Here is a 19127-nt window from a genome sequence, read left to right on the forward strand (position 1 = left end):
CTTTCTCGAGTCGGTAGAATTTTAGAATAAAATGTAGGTAGCGACACCTATCCCCAGACGGTAGACTTCGAGATAAGGAGATTAAGTGGTTCGTCTAAATTTTTGTTAATCTATGAGAGACCCGTTTCTTTAGTTCAACTGCTTCTAAAAGAGATGTCGCTTGGGTTGTTTCGGTTCATATATATGACGAATGTCTATAATCCATATCATGGAGGACCATGGCATAAAGTAAGTCAAAAATCAAGATGGGTGTGTTCTGTGGACCATGGATCCATATGGACCGAGGGGCTTATACTATACTTATACCCCTGTAGACTAGCAAGTCTACAGCTTCTAGAATGCCCATATATAGTTCTATGTTTTTGGTAGATTCACCCTTTGGATAGGTCTACCTTCAGGGGTTAATTCGTTTTTTTGACCCGGAAACATCATAAGTTTTCGTCCTTCATCATCTCTAAAGCTTTCTTGTTCACATGGAAATCGATTTGAATTTTTTTCAGGGTAGTTGGAGGTATAGAAATACTTATTTATAGCAATCTCTTCTTATTATTTCATACGGACTTCCGAGTACCACGTAAATGAGAGCGTACCTCAGAGCGATGCAGTTATCAAAAGCATTCTTCATGTAGTCATAATGTATGTCATATAGTAGATTTCGCTACATCCAGGATGGTATATAATAACAACAAGTTTTCGGGATCCATTGGTATCAAGTTCTCATTGAAAATAATAGAATTCAAATCAATATATGACTTAAGCCACGCAGTCCGTTTAATTTTCAAAACTCTATGTATTTTAGTGAGAACCAAACCATTTCTCAAAGCCTGTTTCAAATTGCGATATTGAATGATTTACTCCTTCTTAGGATGTAGTGTAGCCATTAGTTTAGAATTTTGGTGAGCAGCATAATAAGGGGATTGTGTTTAAGAGTTGTGTAATGTTGAGCAAGGGTGGTCCCAGACTGATTATCTGGGGGGGTAGTAATTGAAAGAACAATTGAAATTTCAAATTAAGACTTCAAATAACATCCTGTAGGTATCTCTAGGTAGCATTTGCAGTACCATTTTTTTTTCTTAAAATTGTACAAGGAATCTCTCCTTTTCATTTGATTATAATATTGTTTTTTCTTAATTTTTTCATGTGAAAATTTAAAAAAATCGAATTCGTTATGGGCTCTGGGGGGTGGGGGGATTACCCCCTTTACCCCCCCGTAGGTGCCCTTGATGTTGAGGACAGAACGGTTAATCATGTAATTCTCTAGGATATCCGAGATTGACTTCTTACGACATGATTTGTCAGCCATCTTGTTGTTAATCAAGTCATCAAGTAATTTCTAGGCTTATTAGATTCCTAATAGGAGAGGTTCATACTTTTCCACAAACTTGACTCATACCACCACGAATTTCCCGCTCGACAAATAGAGACATATCGATATGCGTGAGAAACTTCAATTCTTGTTTTGTATGTTTCAACATTCCATCCCAAGTAAATTCCGGTAACGTAAAATAATGAGCAGGATCCAATCCATAGGTCTTTTATAACAACTTGAACGAAATTTCTGAAATAGATCAACTAATAAAATAATTTGAATTATTTTCAGACAAGTTCAGCTCCCATTTACTTTCTGCGTGGACATGGTTCATATAATATATTACATCAATTTATTATAGAATGTTTCAATTGGTGGGCGGGAAGCTTCATTGAAACGATCATTAAATCTATGTAATCATATGACATTACCCCTTTCTTTGTAAGAAGATTGTGATTTCAGATTGGGAAGCTCTTCTAAATATGAAGATATGTAATTGATCTAGTGAGGAAGCAATAAATCGAAAGCTATCAATGAATATGAAATTTGAACAATCTTCATCAATATGTTTGGTGAAACTGATATGTTTCCTTCGTTATGGGTAACAAGTCAGTCTTTTCTTCTATTTCGGTAGCAAAATGTTTTATCACAAAGTTGGCATCATATCCACTCAGGTTATGGAACACTACGGGGCCCATGTGAATATCCTTATATAACTGATGTTACACCCTTCATGGGCTGCTCCACAATAATTGTTTTCTGCAAAAAGATGATTGTGATCTCGTACCTTCTTATCTCCAGCTTCGAAAATGCACATCCTGTGATGATTTTTGAACTCCAGTTGCTACAATTTCTTACTTTCTTCAAATTTTATTTTTCCTATGTTTTCCGAATAGTGCTTCTCTGTAACCTCTAATCTTCAATTCTTAGCCAGTTGCTCTAGCACATTGAATAAGGATTCTAAAACGCTATGACACTATGACTTCTTTCTTAAAGAAATTCAGTTTCGTTTTATGACAAGAGTTGACAAATTCACAAAACATGTTCTAACTGCTTGGTAGACCAAGGGGCGTAGCGTACTGAGGTCTGATCTGTATTGCGTTTTCGTGTGCCAATACCAATACCAAATAGTGGCGTCAGGCGTCACTATCTGTATCACTCACACATTATGGAAGGACTCACGACATCTCATTCAAACCGGATTCTTGAAGTATTCTTTCAAATATCGAAGAAATTGTTCGAAACTCTGTTTCTTTGAAAGACCTTTTTTTTGACCGATCTAAGAAATAATTACCATATTACCATTTCAGAATTCTTAATGAATGCGCTTCAAATTAATTTGCCAAACTGATGTAGTACAGTTTTTTTTCAATACTGTCAGTTAAAGTTGTCCGAAATATTTCATTATCTGAGTTTAAAAATTCAATTTTCAATGACAACTTGATAGCTATCGAATTCCGAAAACTTCAAATATTCGAATAAACCGATTTATGTGGGTATGACCATCCTGGATCTAGCAAAAACTACGATATATTATATATGACCTCCATTATGAGTACATGAAGAATGCTTTTCAACTACATATCGCGCTCTATTCTGATATGATATCTCCTTTAATATGAAATAACAAGGAGAGATTGTCATATAAATAGTTCGATATACTACCCTGAAAAATATTCAAATCGAATTCCATATGTGAACAAGAAAGTTGTAGAGATGATGAAGGAACGAAAACAATGGTGGTCCAGATTCAGAGAGAATCATTATTGTTGTACCGTTCAATTCAGGGTGAAAAAAAATCGAGAAAATTGAGGCAGTTTCTTGAAAGTGCTTATGTTAGTTATGTTGAAAAAGTGCTATGATGTTTCCCCATTTAATCCCATTTTTACGACGATTGTAATGAGAAGTCTTTTCAACTGAAGTTTCGAACAACATTCGTTTGTATTTTAAAGAAAGGAAAGGACAAAAATATCTTATGATAAATCAAGAATATATTTCGATGCGAACTACATCTTGCCAATAGATATACCTACCTATTGAAATATATCTACTATCATATCAATTTCCGCGAGGTTGGTTTCTATTTTTTTCTAGAATATCTCTGTTTACGGCTTCGAAGAAATATTCAATCAAATTTCGTTATTCTGGAGTTTCTTATATTTAGAATAAACAAACATCTCGCATTTATTTCGTGTTCATTCAACATGTCATTTCATTTTGAGTAAATACAATCGTCTTCACATATCCTGTGGCTTTAATCTACATAATGTTCTTCTTTATGATATTCAAGTACCTATATAACTCTCCTTGTTTTTTTGCTTGTTGGTATTTAATCATAATATTTTTTATTATAGGAATATTTGCTTCGGAACAATTTTTTCATCATTGGACTAGATTTTTCCAATTCGTTCTCTGGATCTACTTTCAAATCATTTTGACGCCAGTCCGAAGTTTGTTCCAACGTTTTGAGTGTGGTTTTGGAGGTGGTTCTCAATGCTCTTAAATCTAAAAAGTCGCTATTGAAAGACTGCTGCTGATAACCTGAAAAAAAAGAAAACTCATTATCAAAACATTTCGTCATTAATGAACAAATTAGTCAGAAATATTAGAGAATTACTACAATAACCCGAAAGTCTGATTAAATTTGAAACTTCACAGAAAGTAAAAAAAAATTCAATCGTTGAAATTAATCCAGCGAACATTTAGATGTAAGATATATATTCACACTGTTTTCACTTCAGGTGAGGTTTTTTTTGACAGAAGGTAGAACTCATCTCTTGAAACGCCATCGTTAAGGCAACAACTTCTGTGGTGTACTGACCCATCCCGTTTCACTAAAATGAGGTCTGACCACTTTCTCAAGTTTTCTGTTCTATGAACTAGTTGAGTGACTATGTTCAATCATAACTAAATACTTGTAGAGTATGTTGTAATTTTATATACCTACATCAAAGCGCGTCGCAACTAGGTGTTCCACTACTTGACCTTGAGACTGGGTGCTGACTAATGTGTACACCCTCAATACTAAATCATATTTAATTATGAGCCATTACATTGCCGATTTTCGTCGCCAGCTCTCGGACTAAAAACATATGGCTGGACAATGAATGGTTCAGTACCAAGTTCATCGGATCAGATGCATCACTTATGAGAGAATCATATTAATTGTTGTATCGTGCAATTTAGGATGAAAAAAAATGTAGAAAATCGAGGCAGTTTCTTGAAAGTGGTTATGTTAGTTATGTTGAAAAAGTGTTATGATGTTTTTCCATTTCATCCCATTTGAATGTTCGAACAAGAAGATTGTGATGCCTATTGTGAAAATATTCGTGAATAATTTAGACGAATTTCATTGGTGAGATTTTAAAGTATTATTCTTATGTCAGTTGGTATTGAAATGAGCCATTTCATAAAATCGTGTAAGTTACTAAAAAATAAAGAGAACAATTCGGCAATCCTAAGTTTCCATTTTCATTACCATATCGGACGAGCCTATAATCCTAAACGAAACCACATGGTCGAATCAGGAGATAAGTTTTTCCAACTGCTTTGCGATTATTCAGCTACCAAACGGTCTAGGGTCGTATTAGGATCTATTTCAGTGAAAATTCTCAATTTTTTCTCAACTTTGTCATTTTGAAAGTTTTGTATAGGTGAAACTCTTCATTTTGACTAGTTCTACCGTCTGTTGAAAAAAAAGCCTCACCTACAAATACAGCCTGTATATTAAAAAGTTCCACTCTACTCATTAAACTTCTTCATATAATAAATATTCCAAAACCTTCAGTAGAATTATATTATTTCATTTATTTCCAAGTAAAAAATTAAAATAGTCAAAATTTAATACATTGGATACCAAAATAGAGACGCTCCAAAAATTTCACCAAATAGGGTTCTCCTTTATTCTGCTATACAGGCTCTTTCTCTAATTTGATCGAAAATTAGAACCACTATCTCCTGAACAAAGTCACATATATTCTACTTATTATTATCTATGCGGAACATAGGTAGACCTCAGCGGGCCCAATAATAGTGCTGTAAAAATATCATTGAATTTGCAGGGCCGCATCCAAACATTTGGTCTCATGAAGTTTGAGAAATCACCCTATCTATATAACAAAATTCGATATCGATTTTCACGATTCTGAGTGAACTGTAGGATTAGTCGAATAACATCGCATGGCTTTATCAAAAATAAATTGTATTGATTTTTTTTCTGAGGTCGATATTTGAAATCTGTTTCATCTCGTAACGAAGTGAAATTTGAAACACAACAAGCAAATTCCAAGAAAAATATGCGATTTTGATTCAGCACAATTGATATGTCAATATTTTTAAGACTTTGTCCAAAATTTCAGTTTTCAGGTGAAGTTTTAATTTTTTTTGGATCACATGAATCATGAATCTTCCTCTTTTCCTTCTTATTTGTAAATATTTTTATCATACATCATACACTGCATACATCTATATCACATGATTAGAAAAACTCTATTCCATAAGTTCGAAAAACTTTTTGTCTCTAAAAGCTGTCCGTCACCGAAACATAAATCATGTCTATTAGAACCCAGCGCTGCTAAGTTGATTTTTTTAAATTTAATTTTCAGCCCGGTTTGATTTTTTTCAGGAAAGTGAAACAAAGGAAGGAGATTCAATTAATAGTTTTGGGCGAAACCGATTCCCTCTCTCTAATGTTTTGTCCTAGCCTAGACTATAATGGTAGTAGATGATTAGAATAGGCCCAGTGGAATATAAATAAAATATAAAAAGGGGCTTTCTAGGAAGAAAATAAAAACCTAAACATATTCGAGATAAACACCAGATATGCGAAAAGTTGTAAATAATCCTATGGTTTAATAGTGAGTATAGAGTGCTAAAATACCGTACCTGCATATTGGCTATTATCACATCTTGTGTATACTCTGACATAAGGTTGTGAAGAAGATTTTTGGTCCCCGCTCCAAATGAATATATAATAGAGAGACAACATGATAGCTGCCAGTGATACAAAAAAAACGTATGCTATCACGGTCAAAACTCGTACCAGCTTTTTTTGATGCTTGGACTCGTATAATCTATCCTTGGCTTCTTCTCCAGCAAACTTGACACTGGCATCCAAAGCTGGCGCCTTGGCGTACATGTGATTTTCGAAATTGAGCGACACACCATTGGTCATATTAACTTTGCAAGACATTGCTGAAGAATAATCCAATTCCTCCGAATAGGAGGTTATGTTAAAACAAGAACTTTTTCATTTTCAATAATTTTCCACTTTTTCGATAATTTAAAACACTAACATGTTTCACTGAAGGATCTTGCAGTTACTTGTGCATTTCAGAAATAAAGGAATTATAGTTATGTAGGGCATGATTTGTTTTATTTATCTAGGGCCTTTCAGGTCGATCGATAATTTGTGGAGTTGCGCGTAGTGAAAATTTCGTATCTTTGAATATAAAGAGAAATAATTGTTAGTTTTTAATAAAATGATAATTTCTATTTTTCTCCCATAAGGCCTGATATTTTTATAATGATCGAATTCGTAATTGGCTCGACATTGTAACTAATAATAATCCTCGAAGAAAATTTAAGGTAAAGGAACAAGACTGAAAAAAATTTTTTTTTCGATATACCGGACTCTATGAAAAATAAGAAGTATATATGTTTCGACAATGTGTATAATTCAGGCATTCTATACATTTCCTAGTTCCTAGACATTGTGTCTTCTAGGAAATGTATGAGACAATATGAATGTGTTTGTCCATTTTATATTTTACCTAGGCATTGTATACAATTCCTAGGCAGGCGGCATTCTACATATATAGAATGCCTGCTGGTCCGCCGGGAATGTGTGAAATGAAATGATTCAGGTGTGAATTCATTATCTTATCTGAATGGGTATGTACTATTATGTTTTGTAATATGTAATTGAAATTATTTTATGATTGAAACATTAATTTCCCTTTTTTTTTTCATTTCCTCTTTTGATGGAGGACCGAAAATATAGAGAGATATCTGAAAATCCATTCTGAACAAAAATTAAGTAGAAGCAATTTTCATAGAAGGTTAAGTATTTTTAACACTAGAATTATAAACCACAATTTTCATTGAATATTAAGTTTTCAGATCCTAGATGATATGTTTGATATTTACTTTTTATTTAAAATGACCATTTTCTTACATTCAAGTTGTCAGCATATTTTCTATGTCCTGGTTATTCGGAGTATTCGCAGAGAAGATCAACTTTTTTATTTCACCAACATTTGAATATGAAATCAAAATGCTTCAATAACCAGCGTTATTGGGGTGACTTCTTTTAGGCTGCTTTTTATTACCATTATCAATTGTTTATATCTTTGATCGACATTTGCGATTTTTAGCACGCGCTCTTTATATCGTTAACGTCTTCCCTCTTCAATGTGATCTTACCTTGAACACATTGCCTGCTAGGCGTTAGGTATTCTATAGAATGCCTAGGCAAGGTATGAAATGAATAATATTTCATACATTGCCTGACCTTTCCAGGCATTCTATAAAATGCCTATAATATAGGTATTGTACCTACAGAATGCCGGAATATACACATTGCCGGTAACTTAACGTATTCGATTAGAAAATCAATGTGGCTAATAGCATCCCCCTCATTCAAAATTCCTATATATATTTTTCAATGTGGACCCACTGCTGTTGAAAAATATTCATTTGGCATTCGAAGAGGTACGAGAATATGATAATTTCCTGAGCACCCTGTATATATTTTTCTGAACGTTTTCGCATCCCTTTCCTCTTTTGTTTTCATGTTATAAGTGAAAACTTAGTATTCGGCCCTTAGAATTGGTGCTATTATTTCGTAAACTTTCAGTGGTATCGAAAAACAAAAACGGAGTTTGTATTTTTTTCATCATGTTGAGGCGCGTACTCACTGAAAAACGGTTCGTGCAACGTCAATAAAAATACCACAAAATTTCACGACTTTCGTCGACGGTTTGTCAGTGTGGACGTATTGCGAATCATAAAGTAAGTCTGGGTCTGTTCTGTGTTGCGAATGCGAACTGAACACCTGCGTCGTTCGGAGCGATCCGATAGTTGTCAGTTTTAAACGCAGGCTCAATACAAAGGAAATAACACTAGGTCTGTGGACGAGTATTAGAGCCCGTTCCCACTTATCCGATCAGTCTTTTTGCCCTGAAACCGGACGCCGGACGTGGGTGTTCACATTATATCCGATCAGTCTGTTTTGCCGGAAGGTCGGTGGTTCGACTCGCCGCCAGTTTACGTTTGTATTTTGTACGCGATGGATGCCATAGTGGTTCCATGTTTTTTAATTATAAAGATTATTTCTCGTTTGTATTACTTGCTGTGGTAGATTCAGAATACCGATTCATCTACATAAGTATTGGTTCATATGGGAAAGAGTGTGATTCTACCATATTAAAGAACAGTACCTTTTGGCAAAAGTTTAATGATGGTTCATTAAATATACCAAACCCCAAGCCTGTGCATGAAACCATACATGAAGAAATGCCGTATGTACTCATTGGGGACGAAGGCTTTAGCTTAACACCGAATCTCTTGAGACCATATGGGGGTACACATCTAGATCATGAAAAAAAAATCTTCAACTATCGCTTGAGCCGAGCTAGAAGATATGTTGAGTGTGCCTTTGGTATTCTAGCCAATAAATGGAGAATCCTGCATCGGCCGATAGATCTTCAAATAGAAACGGCGATTAACGTCATAAAAGCTTGTACGGTTTTACATAACTTTGTCCGAGATAAAGACGGTATTAATTTACAACAAAACCCAATAAGTATGGAAACAAGTGAAGAAACGGGCCCGTTTCCACGTCGTCCACATCCTCGACCGTGTAGAGGTGGTCCTACTGCAAATATAATTCGAAGAGCATTTGCTGAATACTTCTCGTCTGATCTTGGTTCAATACCTTGGCAGGAAACAGCTATATGAAACTACCTACATAGCATTGAATAAAAAATTAACTTACCATATTTTTTTCTTTCCTTTTCGTCCAATTTCTCGAATTCAGGATTTAATATTAAGCAAATTTCACGCCATGCTTCTAATCGTCGATTAGTTAATTTGTAATCGTCCAAAGTTTTATCCCACAATACGGGTTTATTTTCGACTAGCGATATTAACGCGCAAGCGTCCACGTCCATTTTCCACTAGCACTAACAACTAGCGACGCGAGAAAGAGCGGGCTCGTCTTCAGTCTTGACCATAGATTCATCTATGGTCTTGACGGAACGTTCGTTCACACTCATCCGATCCGGACGTTTTGACTGATCATCGCAGTGGCAAAATGTCCGTCAAATAAATCGGATCAGTCTTTATTCCCGGATCAGTCATAATGTGAACAGCTCCTATGGAGCTGTTCACAAATTGTACTGCCACTGGCACATCCGTCTATTTAGACGGACCGGGAAAATAGACTGATCGGATAAGTGGGAACGGGCTCTTAGATGTTAGTGTTATGGAGGGTATCTCTACCAGAGCCGGAGCGAGGGCGTGGCGAGAGAGGCGGTCGCCACGGGCGCTAGCGATCTGGGGGCGCAAAATAGAAATAATAAAAAAACAGTATTCTCTCCAATTGAATATTTTTCATTTAATATTTAACACAAAACATAATATTATAAAAATATGCCAAACACATTATACATATGTGTGTGAATTAAATCAATGTGAACGTAAACGAACACTATACAGGTGGAATTGTAAACAACGTCCGCAGTCCACAGCATGGACTGGAGAATAATAATCAAATACTTAATAATAATAAATTATTAAGATATAGTCCACACCATCAGTCTGAAAACAGAATGCGTCTCCACAGCCTTCTAAAGAACGTCTCTATTGACGGCTGTGGCGTCGCATAACAACGCGATAACAAAGGCCATGTCGAGATCTACTTACAAAAAAACTATCGGAGACCGATTGAGGCGCAAAACCTTAGCCGATTGGGGGTATTTCCTTCAGAACATAGACAACAATAGCTCCTGGAGAACTGGAGAGCTGGTAAATTATCACAGATAGAGGTTACAGAAGAGAAAAAGAGAAGAAAAATAAAATAGCCTGGAGGAGAAGCTGATGATGAAACATTTTAATTTTGACTAGAAGAATAAGCTGAAAAAGGACCTCATTCAAGTATTGAACTATATTTCAGTGCAACTCGAAGAAAGATTCAGTGTTTTGCCAGAAGTTTCTGAAGACAGCTTTCTCGAGGGAATATGTTTGCAAGGGTTTCTACTTGGCGAATTAAACAAGAAAGCATTGAAGTATAGTCCCGATTCAGATCCATACAAATTTATGTCCACTCAAAATATTCTTGACTTTATCAGTAACTACAGCTGCCACAGCTACATATAAACGTTCTTTCAACAAATTGAAATTAGTGAAAACCTATTTAAGGTCTTTAACTGGACAGGAAAAGCTGACTTATTTAGCATAGCAGTCCCATCAATAGCAAAGAAAAAGAATCACGACATCATTGATATTCTTGCAGAAACCAAAGCAAGAAAAGTCAAATTATAGTTCATTTTGAATGCATGTTATTGTTATTTCGTATCCCTTTTATTTTGATTTTATTTGTATTAATTTCTTTAAAATAGGAATGATTTTTCCCAGCAAAAAAAGCTAGGTATTCGATTATGAAAGATAAATACAAATCAACATAGAACAAAGAAAAGAGAATTTCTTAGGGGCGCATTAGGAGAATTCGCCACAGGCGCCAGAATCCTAGTTCCGGCTCTGATCTCTACCCTCCATAGTAAGTGTGTACGACTGACCCAGTAGGAAAATGCAGGGCGGAACGAAGGAGTTTGATAGAATTATTTTGGGAACAATGAGTTATATACAGGGTGATTCAGAACTCGAGGCGAAAAATTGAGGAACGTTAACAGGCTGCTATTCTTTATAAAAGAGTAAAATAAAATTTTTGGATATTGCCTTGTTTCCGAGATATAAGTGTTCATAATTTCTGCATGTCATCAATTTTAAACTTTAGTAGCTGATAAAAATACAGAAATTAAATCAAATATTCAAAAATGCCACCATTAGCATAGATGCCTTCTTGGCAACGCAGAATAAGGGAATCGTACACTAATTGCATGTTTGACCTATTCTGAGTGGATTCGATTGCATTAACAATTCGTTCCATTAATTGTTCTTTGATTCATTTCCAATGCGAAAACTTGTTGTTTCAAATGACCCCATACAAAATAATCCAAAGGATTCAAATCAGGTGATCTCGCTGGCCATACCACAACCAGCACCAGAACGAGAAATGCCAATTCCAAACTGTCGCAGCCTTTGATAGTGGTCAGAAAACACCCGGCGAGATGGTTGTCGTCTATTAGGAAATCTCATGTTGTACTCTCGTCAAGCTTTTAATGCGTTGCCATCACAAAAACCGTACCTACACAAAAATAATATCTGCATATTCGTTGTTAGAAAACTCCATGTTTAACAGAAGGACTAAACTAGGAAAGCAACTTATAAATTGGCAAACGATAAGTGTTCTGTCACCAGTGACATTCATCTCATTTATTTCTAGGCTTACTGTAATTTATGAAATTTATGGTGGTATTCTGCTTTCATCTGTAAGCTAATCTGTAACTTTTCATAAGCTTACAGGAGAATTGCAATTCTGGACGGTTTTGAGTGGTCTGTAGCTTACAGGAATCCCTTACTATTTACGATAACTAGTTCAAAAGTGACACTGTCAATGAGATAGTGACAGAAACATTTCCAGAATTGTATTATTTACGAATCTGTCAATCTGAAACTTACAGATCGATCGTACGCTACAGATTCGTAACTTATGTCCGTTAATTTTTCGCCTCGATTTTTGAATCACCCTGTATATATAGAATACTACAAACGAAGATTTAATAAAAAACATCTTAAATTTGATGCTTGGTAAGAATAAGGAGGAGCTGCAGAAATTTTGAGAATATGTATTTTCATTTCGTTATCTCGAATGCTGAAAAGTAAAGGAAAAATAAAATTTTTTCAATATTATAAATAATATCGCGATCGTTTTCAAGAATTCAGTCTCGTAAAACACAAAAAAAAAACGGCTGTATGAAAAAAATTTTGATTACGTAGGATTTTTTAGCGAATATCGAACAGTCTGATGCATTCTTAACATTAATTTACTATTAATTTTCGACTCAGCGATACCTAGTTCATATATAAGTTTCTTCATAATTTTGCCGGCTGTTACTTTTCGATGAAAAAATCTCAATTCTGAAAATATCTGTGTTCCTTTCTTATTAAATGATCATTTTTGTAATGTAGGGGAGCGAAGACACATCTTGTGCCCCGAATGCCAAGAGGTCTTCCGGCCCTGCGTAAACATCTGTTTAATTTGTCACCGAGGGACACCTGTATATTATTACATAATATATCTAAATTATCCACTTCAATTTTTGGGCAGTGTGTATCGGGATACTGATTTAGATGTGATGATGTCTATATCCAAAGAACGAAGTGGTTTCTCGATCCCCTAAGGGATTATTTCCCTTTTACGCTATCCAAAAATTGAATATTGTTTTAAGAATTTGGTATTTTCACTATGATATGAAGTTTATTTAATCTTGTGGAGTACTAATCTCATCCCGTAGTCGTAGTTATATTATTTATGACGGTGGATTAACCTCGATATAGAGAATACCTGATAGTTTGAAATCATGTTAAGCGGTGACCTAGGAAGTGACATGAAGGAAGGCATAGAATCATTTTCTATTAATCCATTATCAAGTAAAAGGATTATTACATTCATCAGCCCGCATTCAGAAGCTTAATTCAATTTACAATCGGGATTGTAGTTATGCAACTCAACAATATCAATCGATAAATGGCTGTAGCAAGAATTGGCCCCCGAATTTGTGATCTCTTTCCGACATGGGGAGAAAAGTACAGGAAAGTATTAATGAGGTGATGTTGAACATAAATAAAACTGTGGAAAACGATTTAGGATCATAATTTTTCTGTAGTATTCTTTCTCGAGTTCTTTCTGAACCTAATCCAACATAATGAGGAGAACTACAAATAATATTATTTTCATGAATATACACAAAGATTATGGAGGAAAAAGATAGGAAACGCGCTCATATCTCTAGTACTACATTTTGACGAGGAGCTAAATGCTCATACTCGTACCGGCGTTGCCACGTCTACCTCTCATACTGAAACTGTCAACTTCGGTACTGAAACTTCAACCAGCTGTCAGATAGATGTCAAAATAAAATGGAGGACTTCCCTACATGTTTGCCAACCTAGAAAAAAGGTCTAAAAGGTCTACCATCAGGGAATGATTGCTTTCTAACGAAACCTACTTCATTCTTTCCGCAATGATCAAATATATTTGTGAAATTCTATCGAGCTTTCTAGAGTTTACTGTTAAAAAGAAAAAAAGATTTTCATAACCTCGATTGCTGATTGGTTGAAATTTATGTTGGTATCACTACTTCTTGTGACAATCGACATATTTCATTGGCAAATGTCATTTTTACTGATAAAGAAGAAAGAAGTAAAAGAGTAATCTGTGACCATCTACGCCATTTATGGTTATGTTATGTGAAAGTTTTGGTTATGTGTAATATCTTTGGCTTGAATGCATTCTTGTTTTCTTGTATTTTGTAAGCTATACTGCTATACAGCACATTGACAACATTAAGCGTTGCTACAAGAATTATTTCTCATATTTGATTTTTACATCGAAATTCACTCTACTAACGAATCAGGTAAGTTAGTTTCCATACTTTCAAGTTAAATAATTTTTCGTCCATTGTGGTTGGGTCCAAATGGTTCTCAGTTTTTTATTTTTTTTTTAGAAAATGTCTTCTCTGTGCCCTGAAGATGTCCCTGGTGCAGTCTTACCAGATGATGTCTCACTAGAATCACATTCCGTATTAAAACTGCAACGCTGGTTAGAATGCAGAGGGTTGAAAAAAGTAGGAACCAAGGCTGAACTTATTTCAAGGTATGGATTGAAATGCATATTGTTATGTTATTAGGAAAATTGATGATATTCATTAGGTATTCATAATATTTTGAGTGAGATGAGAAATTCTATTCAAGTAGAATTTTAGCCTGTTGAAAATTACCCATTCTAAGTCAATGCAAGTAATACAAATACATTTTTATTTTCAGAATACAGAATTGTGTGAATGCTGGTAACGAAGGAAATATATTCAGTGGTGTTGATGGAGGAAAATGGTATGATTTGAAAAATAATGCCAAGCCAGGTCCTAGCAGTAATGCTGATGAATCGCTCTTTGAAGGAGTTGTATGGGGAAAGTTCCCAAGTTGCAATGTTCCATTGTATTTCAACAAAGGGCATATTTACACATATATTGTGGGTGAGAATGTTGAGAGTGACGACCCAAAGATATTGGGAGTAGCTGACCAGTCAGTTACTACAGTAAAACCATTTAGAAGAGGTCACCAATATGTTAGTAGTGATCACATAAGTGATGTTGAAGATGGGGAAGTTAATAATATGTATTTGTGTAAATGTAAGTGTCTCTCATCCTTCCAGAAGACCTTGCAGTATTCTGTTCGCCTTATTTTGAACAAAACGTCTGGAGCAGTGATGAAAGGCATTTGCGAGTGCAAGCAGTCAGCCCTGGGAAAATGCAGTCATGTGTCTGCATTTTTGCTCTTCATCAGTGAGTATGTTGAAAAACATGGACACACAAAACTATCGGCTACTAGTCAACCCCGCAGATGGGGCCTTGGATCAAAAAAGCGCAACCCAGCAGCAGTTAAATCGGCTGTTTACCCTATAAAGAGGTTTAGATCTGAACGAGCCAATTTTGATCCAAGGCCTGAAGGTTATGTGAAAACGTTCAATGAGAACGATTTTGTAACTGATTTACAAAAGGCTGGTGACAGTTCCATGTTCCAGTCAATATTTTATTTGAAATATGAAGATTTCAATTATGATGATGAAGAAATTGATGTATTGAAACAGCAGTCAAAACAATTTATGACAAATTTACATCAAATGTTGAAGGAAATCTCAAAAGGTGAGGAACTGGTTGAAATACCTGGAACTTCACCACAAGGATGTGAGGACTGGTTGAAATGGAGGTCATTTTTCATCACCTCTTCAAACGCAAAAATTGTGGCCACCCAATTAATTAGCGACAGGGCAAAAAAAAATTTCCTATTGAAGAATCTGTGGAGGGAAACCAAAGGAATCACAACTGTCGCTATGGCGTATGGAAAGGCCAATGAGGTGGTGGCAAGGCAGGAGTACGCCAAAATTCTAAATGAAAATCAGTCTCTTGTTGAAAAGGGACTGATGTTAAACGTTAATCACCCATATATGGCCACAAGCCCAGATGGTGTTGTGATGATAGGTAATGAAATCGACCATATAATAGAAATAAAATGTCCAAAGGTATTGGAAAAGTGCAGAGGCATCTACAATTTTGATACGCACTTGTCGAAATCTCAAAGCAATTCTTTTTTTTTGGAAAAGAAGAATAATACAATAAGTGTCAAACGGAAGCACCCATACCTTTATCAAATAATCATGACGTTGGAGATTCTTCAAGTTGATAAATGTATGCTGATTGTTTGGTGTCCAGCAGATATGATGGTCATTCCAGTGTATAGGAGGGATTACCCAGAAGTTGTGAGGGAAATAAAAACAAACGTTAGAAAATTTTATAGCAATATTTATATTCCAGAGGTATTCACAATGAAAGTTATTAGAGATTTAACACCGGTTGATCTTGGGATAATCTAATAAAAGTCACACAGATGGATCATTATAATAAATAAAACAGTGCTTACTTAATTTTTTAGTTTTATTAATGATTTTAAACCTATTTCTAATGGCATGCCAAATTTATAATATAACAATATATAAATGAATAAACTTAAATTGCTTAAGAGTTCAAGGGTTGCATTCAGAAACTCAGTCCGAGAGTGTGAGTACGAATATACTTATAGGGCATACTTCGAAAAAGTAAAAGAGAAAAGTATTGTTAATATATATATATATATATAATATGTTTGTGAACGCTTCATTCAGACTATTCAGAGTTTACCCAGAGTAAGTTTTCGAATGCATCCTAGGAAAGTGAGGTGAGAATAAAGAGCATTATTTCTTGATATTTGGTACATACTCCTTCTTATAAGCAATGAAGATATGGAAATATAATATTATGAAGAATGTTTATTTTTGAAAATTCTTCATTGATAATACAATGAACACTAAAAGAAAATTCCATTATTTGCCCTAAGCATTATATATTCTTATAGCTTACTACCCACAAAGGTATCGATTAAAATCACTATCTTAGAGTCTATAAAATCACTATCTTAGAGTCTATAAAATCACTTCCTTAGTTTGTAAAATTACTTCCTTAAGAATTTAAAAAATTCTCTACAAAATTTACTCGAGAATTCATGCGCCGTGAATTCTTTACCGTTACATACGCACTTTCAGTAGAATTCTCTGTTTATAAAATAACTTTCTTTGAGTTAATACAAGTACACGATTCCGACTCCAGGGCAGGGGCTCGAATCTACAGGAACTATATCCCATGGTGAATAGTAATGGAAGTTGTTGCTGGGAACAGTAAAATAGTATTAAATTTATAGTAAAATTAGGTTAAATTCTGGTTTACTTTAAATTTTTTATTAAGTAACTAAACAATCTTCAAAATTGACAAGAAATGCAGCGATGGTGAAAATATTTGGCAAAATAGGGTACAGTAGTATAGGACACTTCTTTACAAGTATTCTATATGACTTTAATCGTCCTATAGCCCTCTCCACATGGATCCGTGTTTTGGCAATTTTTTTTGTGAGCAATTCTTCTTCTGCAGTCAATCTTGCTCGCCTCATGAGCATCGGTGGAGTATACAGTTTGATTCTCTTCTGATTACACAAATCTCGGATTAGGAATCCCCGATCTGCCATAATAACGTCATTTTCTTCCAAAAATTCACCTATATCACTTTTTTCAAATAATTCCTTATCTGAAATAGAACCCTCAAAACCTTCACTGACATACATAATGGCTCCAGATGGACAGATTCCTAATAGAAATTTGATTGTGTTGGAGTGTTTATAACTCGAGAAAGTATTGCCTTGACGTTGAAAGTTCGAAGGCATTTGAGTCAATATTTCTGTAGCATCTAACACTATTGTGATACTGTTTCCCTCAAAATTTCTGAAACAATATGGTTTGCTTCTTATATTCCTGCCAGATTGGAACATTTCCCTCCTTATGCTGGCTATTTGGTGGTACATGAACTGAATCCATGTATAAAATATTCTAGACACATGGGCCATACTCAAAGAACACAAATATGCCATTTCATTCAAAGAGAAGCCTCGCCTGAGCCTGACCAACGTTAAACACAATCTGTCTTGGTTAGATAAGTTGCATTTTTTTAATAGAGACCTTGTTCTATTTCCATACGTATATTGCAGATCATTCATTATTAATGGGTCCAAAAAATTATATAGGGCTTCAAATTGCTGAATTTTTAAACCAGTGAAAAATTTGAAACGTTTCTCATCATTGATCAAGTTGGAATATGAAAAATTATTTACTAACACAGAAGTTTGCGTACCTTTGTCCAAAATGGATCTCCTAGGACTAAGATCTGTTTCTGGGGCTGACATAGTGGCTGTCACTTGCTCTGTGTCCAAAATGGATCTCCTAGGACTGAGATATGTTTCTGGGGCTGACGTAGTGGCTGTCACTTGCTCTGTATCTCCATTTTCACTATCATTTGTATCAGATTGATCTTGGGAAAATGGTAATGGATTCGAGTCAGTAGTAAATTTTCCACAGAAATGTTTGCTGCACACATATGAATTTTTATTTATAGTGTCAACTGTTAGTTTCTCGTTTCCACAAAGCTTTATCCATTTCAAACACTTAGTAGGGTTTCTTTTCATTTTGGGAAACGGACGAAACTTTATATTTTTATTCTTCCTCGAATCACTTTTACAGTTTTTGTATGAACACCTAGTCATTTTTAATTTAGAGTGAATTTTGATGTATAAATCGAAACGAGATACGAAAAATAATTGTATCAACGCTTAATATTGTCAATGTGCTGTATAGCTTACAAAATACAAGAAAAAAAGATTGCTTCCAAGCAAAGATTATGCACATAACCTAAAAGATTACTTTTTCCTTCTTGACATTTGCCAACGTCACAAGAAGTAGTGATACCAACATAAATTTCAACCAATCAGCAATCGAGGTTATGAAAATCTTTTTTTCTTTTTAACAGTAAACTCTAGAAAGCTCGATAGAATTTCACAAATATATTTGATCATTGCGGAAAGAATGAAGTAGGTTTCGTTAGAAAGCAATCATTCCCTGATGGTAGACCTTTTAGACCTTTTTTCTAGGTTGGCAAACATGTAGGGAAGTCCTCCATTGTGAGGTGTTGTGTAGGCAAAAATAACACATCATTTGGAATATTATTTTACTTTTATTTAAAATACGTACATTGAAATGCATTATTTTTGGTTTTTAATTTGATGGTGGTGTTAATTCTAGTGATTCTTTAGTGTTAAATGTGCGTTATTAATGCCAGTAATGGTAATGAAAGTATTCAATATCTTGGGAAAGTCACACAGTATATTAGCAGGAAGTGAATAATTATGCCATTTTCTCGTTGTGTTGTTGGATGTGGAGGCCGAGGAAACAGTGTTAAGTTTTTTTTTTTATTCCGGAAGAAATTTCTGTATTTCAGCATAAGAAGCTTCACTCAAATTACTTGACGAGGAGACAACAAAACTGCTATTATTGGGAGAGCTG

The 19127-nt window shown here is 34.9% G+C and overlaps 3 protein-coding genes across 3 annotated transcripts; 1 reads left to right on the forward strand and 2 right to left on the reverse strand.

Annotated features, from left to right (window-relative positions):
- Positions 1–3448: 3448 nt before the first annotated feature.
- LOC123307909 lies at positions 3449–6705 on the reverse strand. Its single transcript, XM_044890392.1, has 2 exons — positions 6194–6705; positions 3449–3850 (listed from the first exon to the last, which is right to left on the reverse strand). Exons 1-2 carry the CDS (start codon positions 6498–6500, stop codon positions 3639–3641), a joined length of 519 nt encoding a protein of 172 aa, XP_044746327.1. The 5' UTR covers positions 6501–6705; the 3' UTR covers positions 3449–3638.
- A 7227-nt stretch (positions 6706–13932) lies between these two features.
- Positions 13933–16658, forward strand: LOC123307908. The gene is made up of 3 exons (XM_044890391.1): positions 13933–14067; positions 14158–14306; positions 14477–16658. The coding sequence occupies exons 2-3, from the start codon at positions 14161–14163 to the stop codon at positions 16080–16082; spliced, it is 1752 nt and encodes a 583-aa protein (XP_044746326.1). The 5' UTR covers positions 13933–14067; positions 14158–14160; the 3' UTR covers positions 16083–16658.
- Positions 16654–18487, reverse strand: LOC123307910. The gene is made up of 2 exons (XM_044890394.1): positions 17923–18487; positions 16654–16910 (listed from the first exon to the last, which is right to left on the reverse strand). Exons 1-2 carry the CDS (start codon positions 18329–18331, stop codon positions 16876–16878), a joined length of 444 nt encoding a protein of 147 aa, XP_044746329.1. The 5' UTR covers positions 18332–18487; the 3' UTR covers positions 16654–16875.
- Positions 18488–19127: the final 640 nt, after the last annotated feature.

This window comes from Coccinella septempunctata, chromosome 2 (genome assembly GCF_907165205.1).
Source record: "Coccinella septempunctata chromosome 2, icCocSept1.1, whole genome shotgun sequence".
Taxonomy (NCBI): domain Eukaryota; kingdom Metazoa; phylum Arthropoda; class Insecta; order Coleoptera; family Coccinellidae; genus Coccinella; species Coccinella septempunctata.

Excerpts from the sequence above, each read along its gene's own strand:
- LOC123307909 (XM_044890392.1), bottom strand. The coding sequence starts at position 6,500 with ATGTCTTGCAAAGTTAATATGACCAATGGTGTGTCGCTCAATTTCGAA. Across the intron at positions 3,851-6,193 it reads TGATAATAGCCAATATGCAG|GTTATCAGCAGCAGTCTTTC; the intron begins GTACGGTATTTT and ends CTTTTTTTTCAG.
- LOC123307910 (XM_044890394.1), bottom strand. The coding sequence starts at position 18,331 with ATGACTAGGTGTTCATACAAAAACTGTAAAAGTGATTCGAGGAAGAAT. Across the intron at positions 16,911-17,922 it reads GAGATCCATTTTGGACAAAG|CAACAACTTCCATTACTATT; the intron begins GTACGCAAACTT and ends TACTGTTCCCAG.
- LOC123307908 (XM_044890391.1), top strand. The coding sequence starts at position 14,161 with ATGTCTTCTCTGTGCCCTGAAGATGTCCCTGGTGCAGTCTTACCAGAT. Across the intron at positions 14,307-14,476 it reads AAGGCTGAACTTATTTCAAG|AATACAGAATTGTGTGAATG; the intron begins GTATGGATTGAA and ends TTTTATTTTCAG.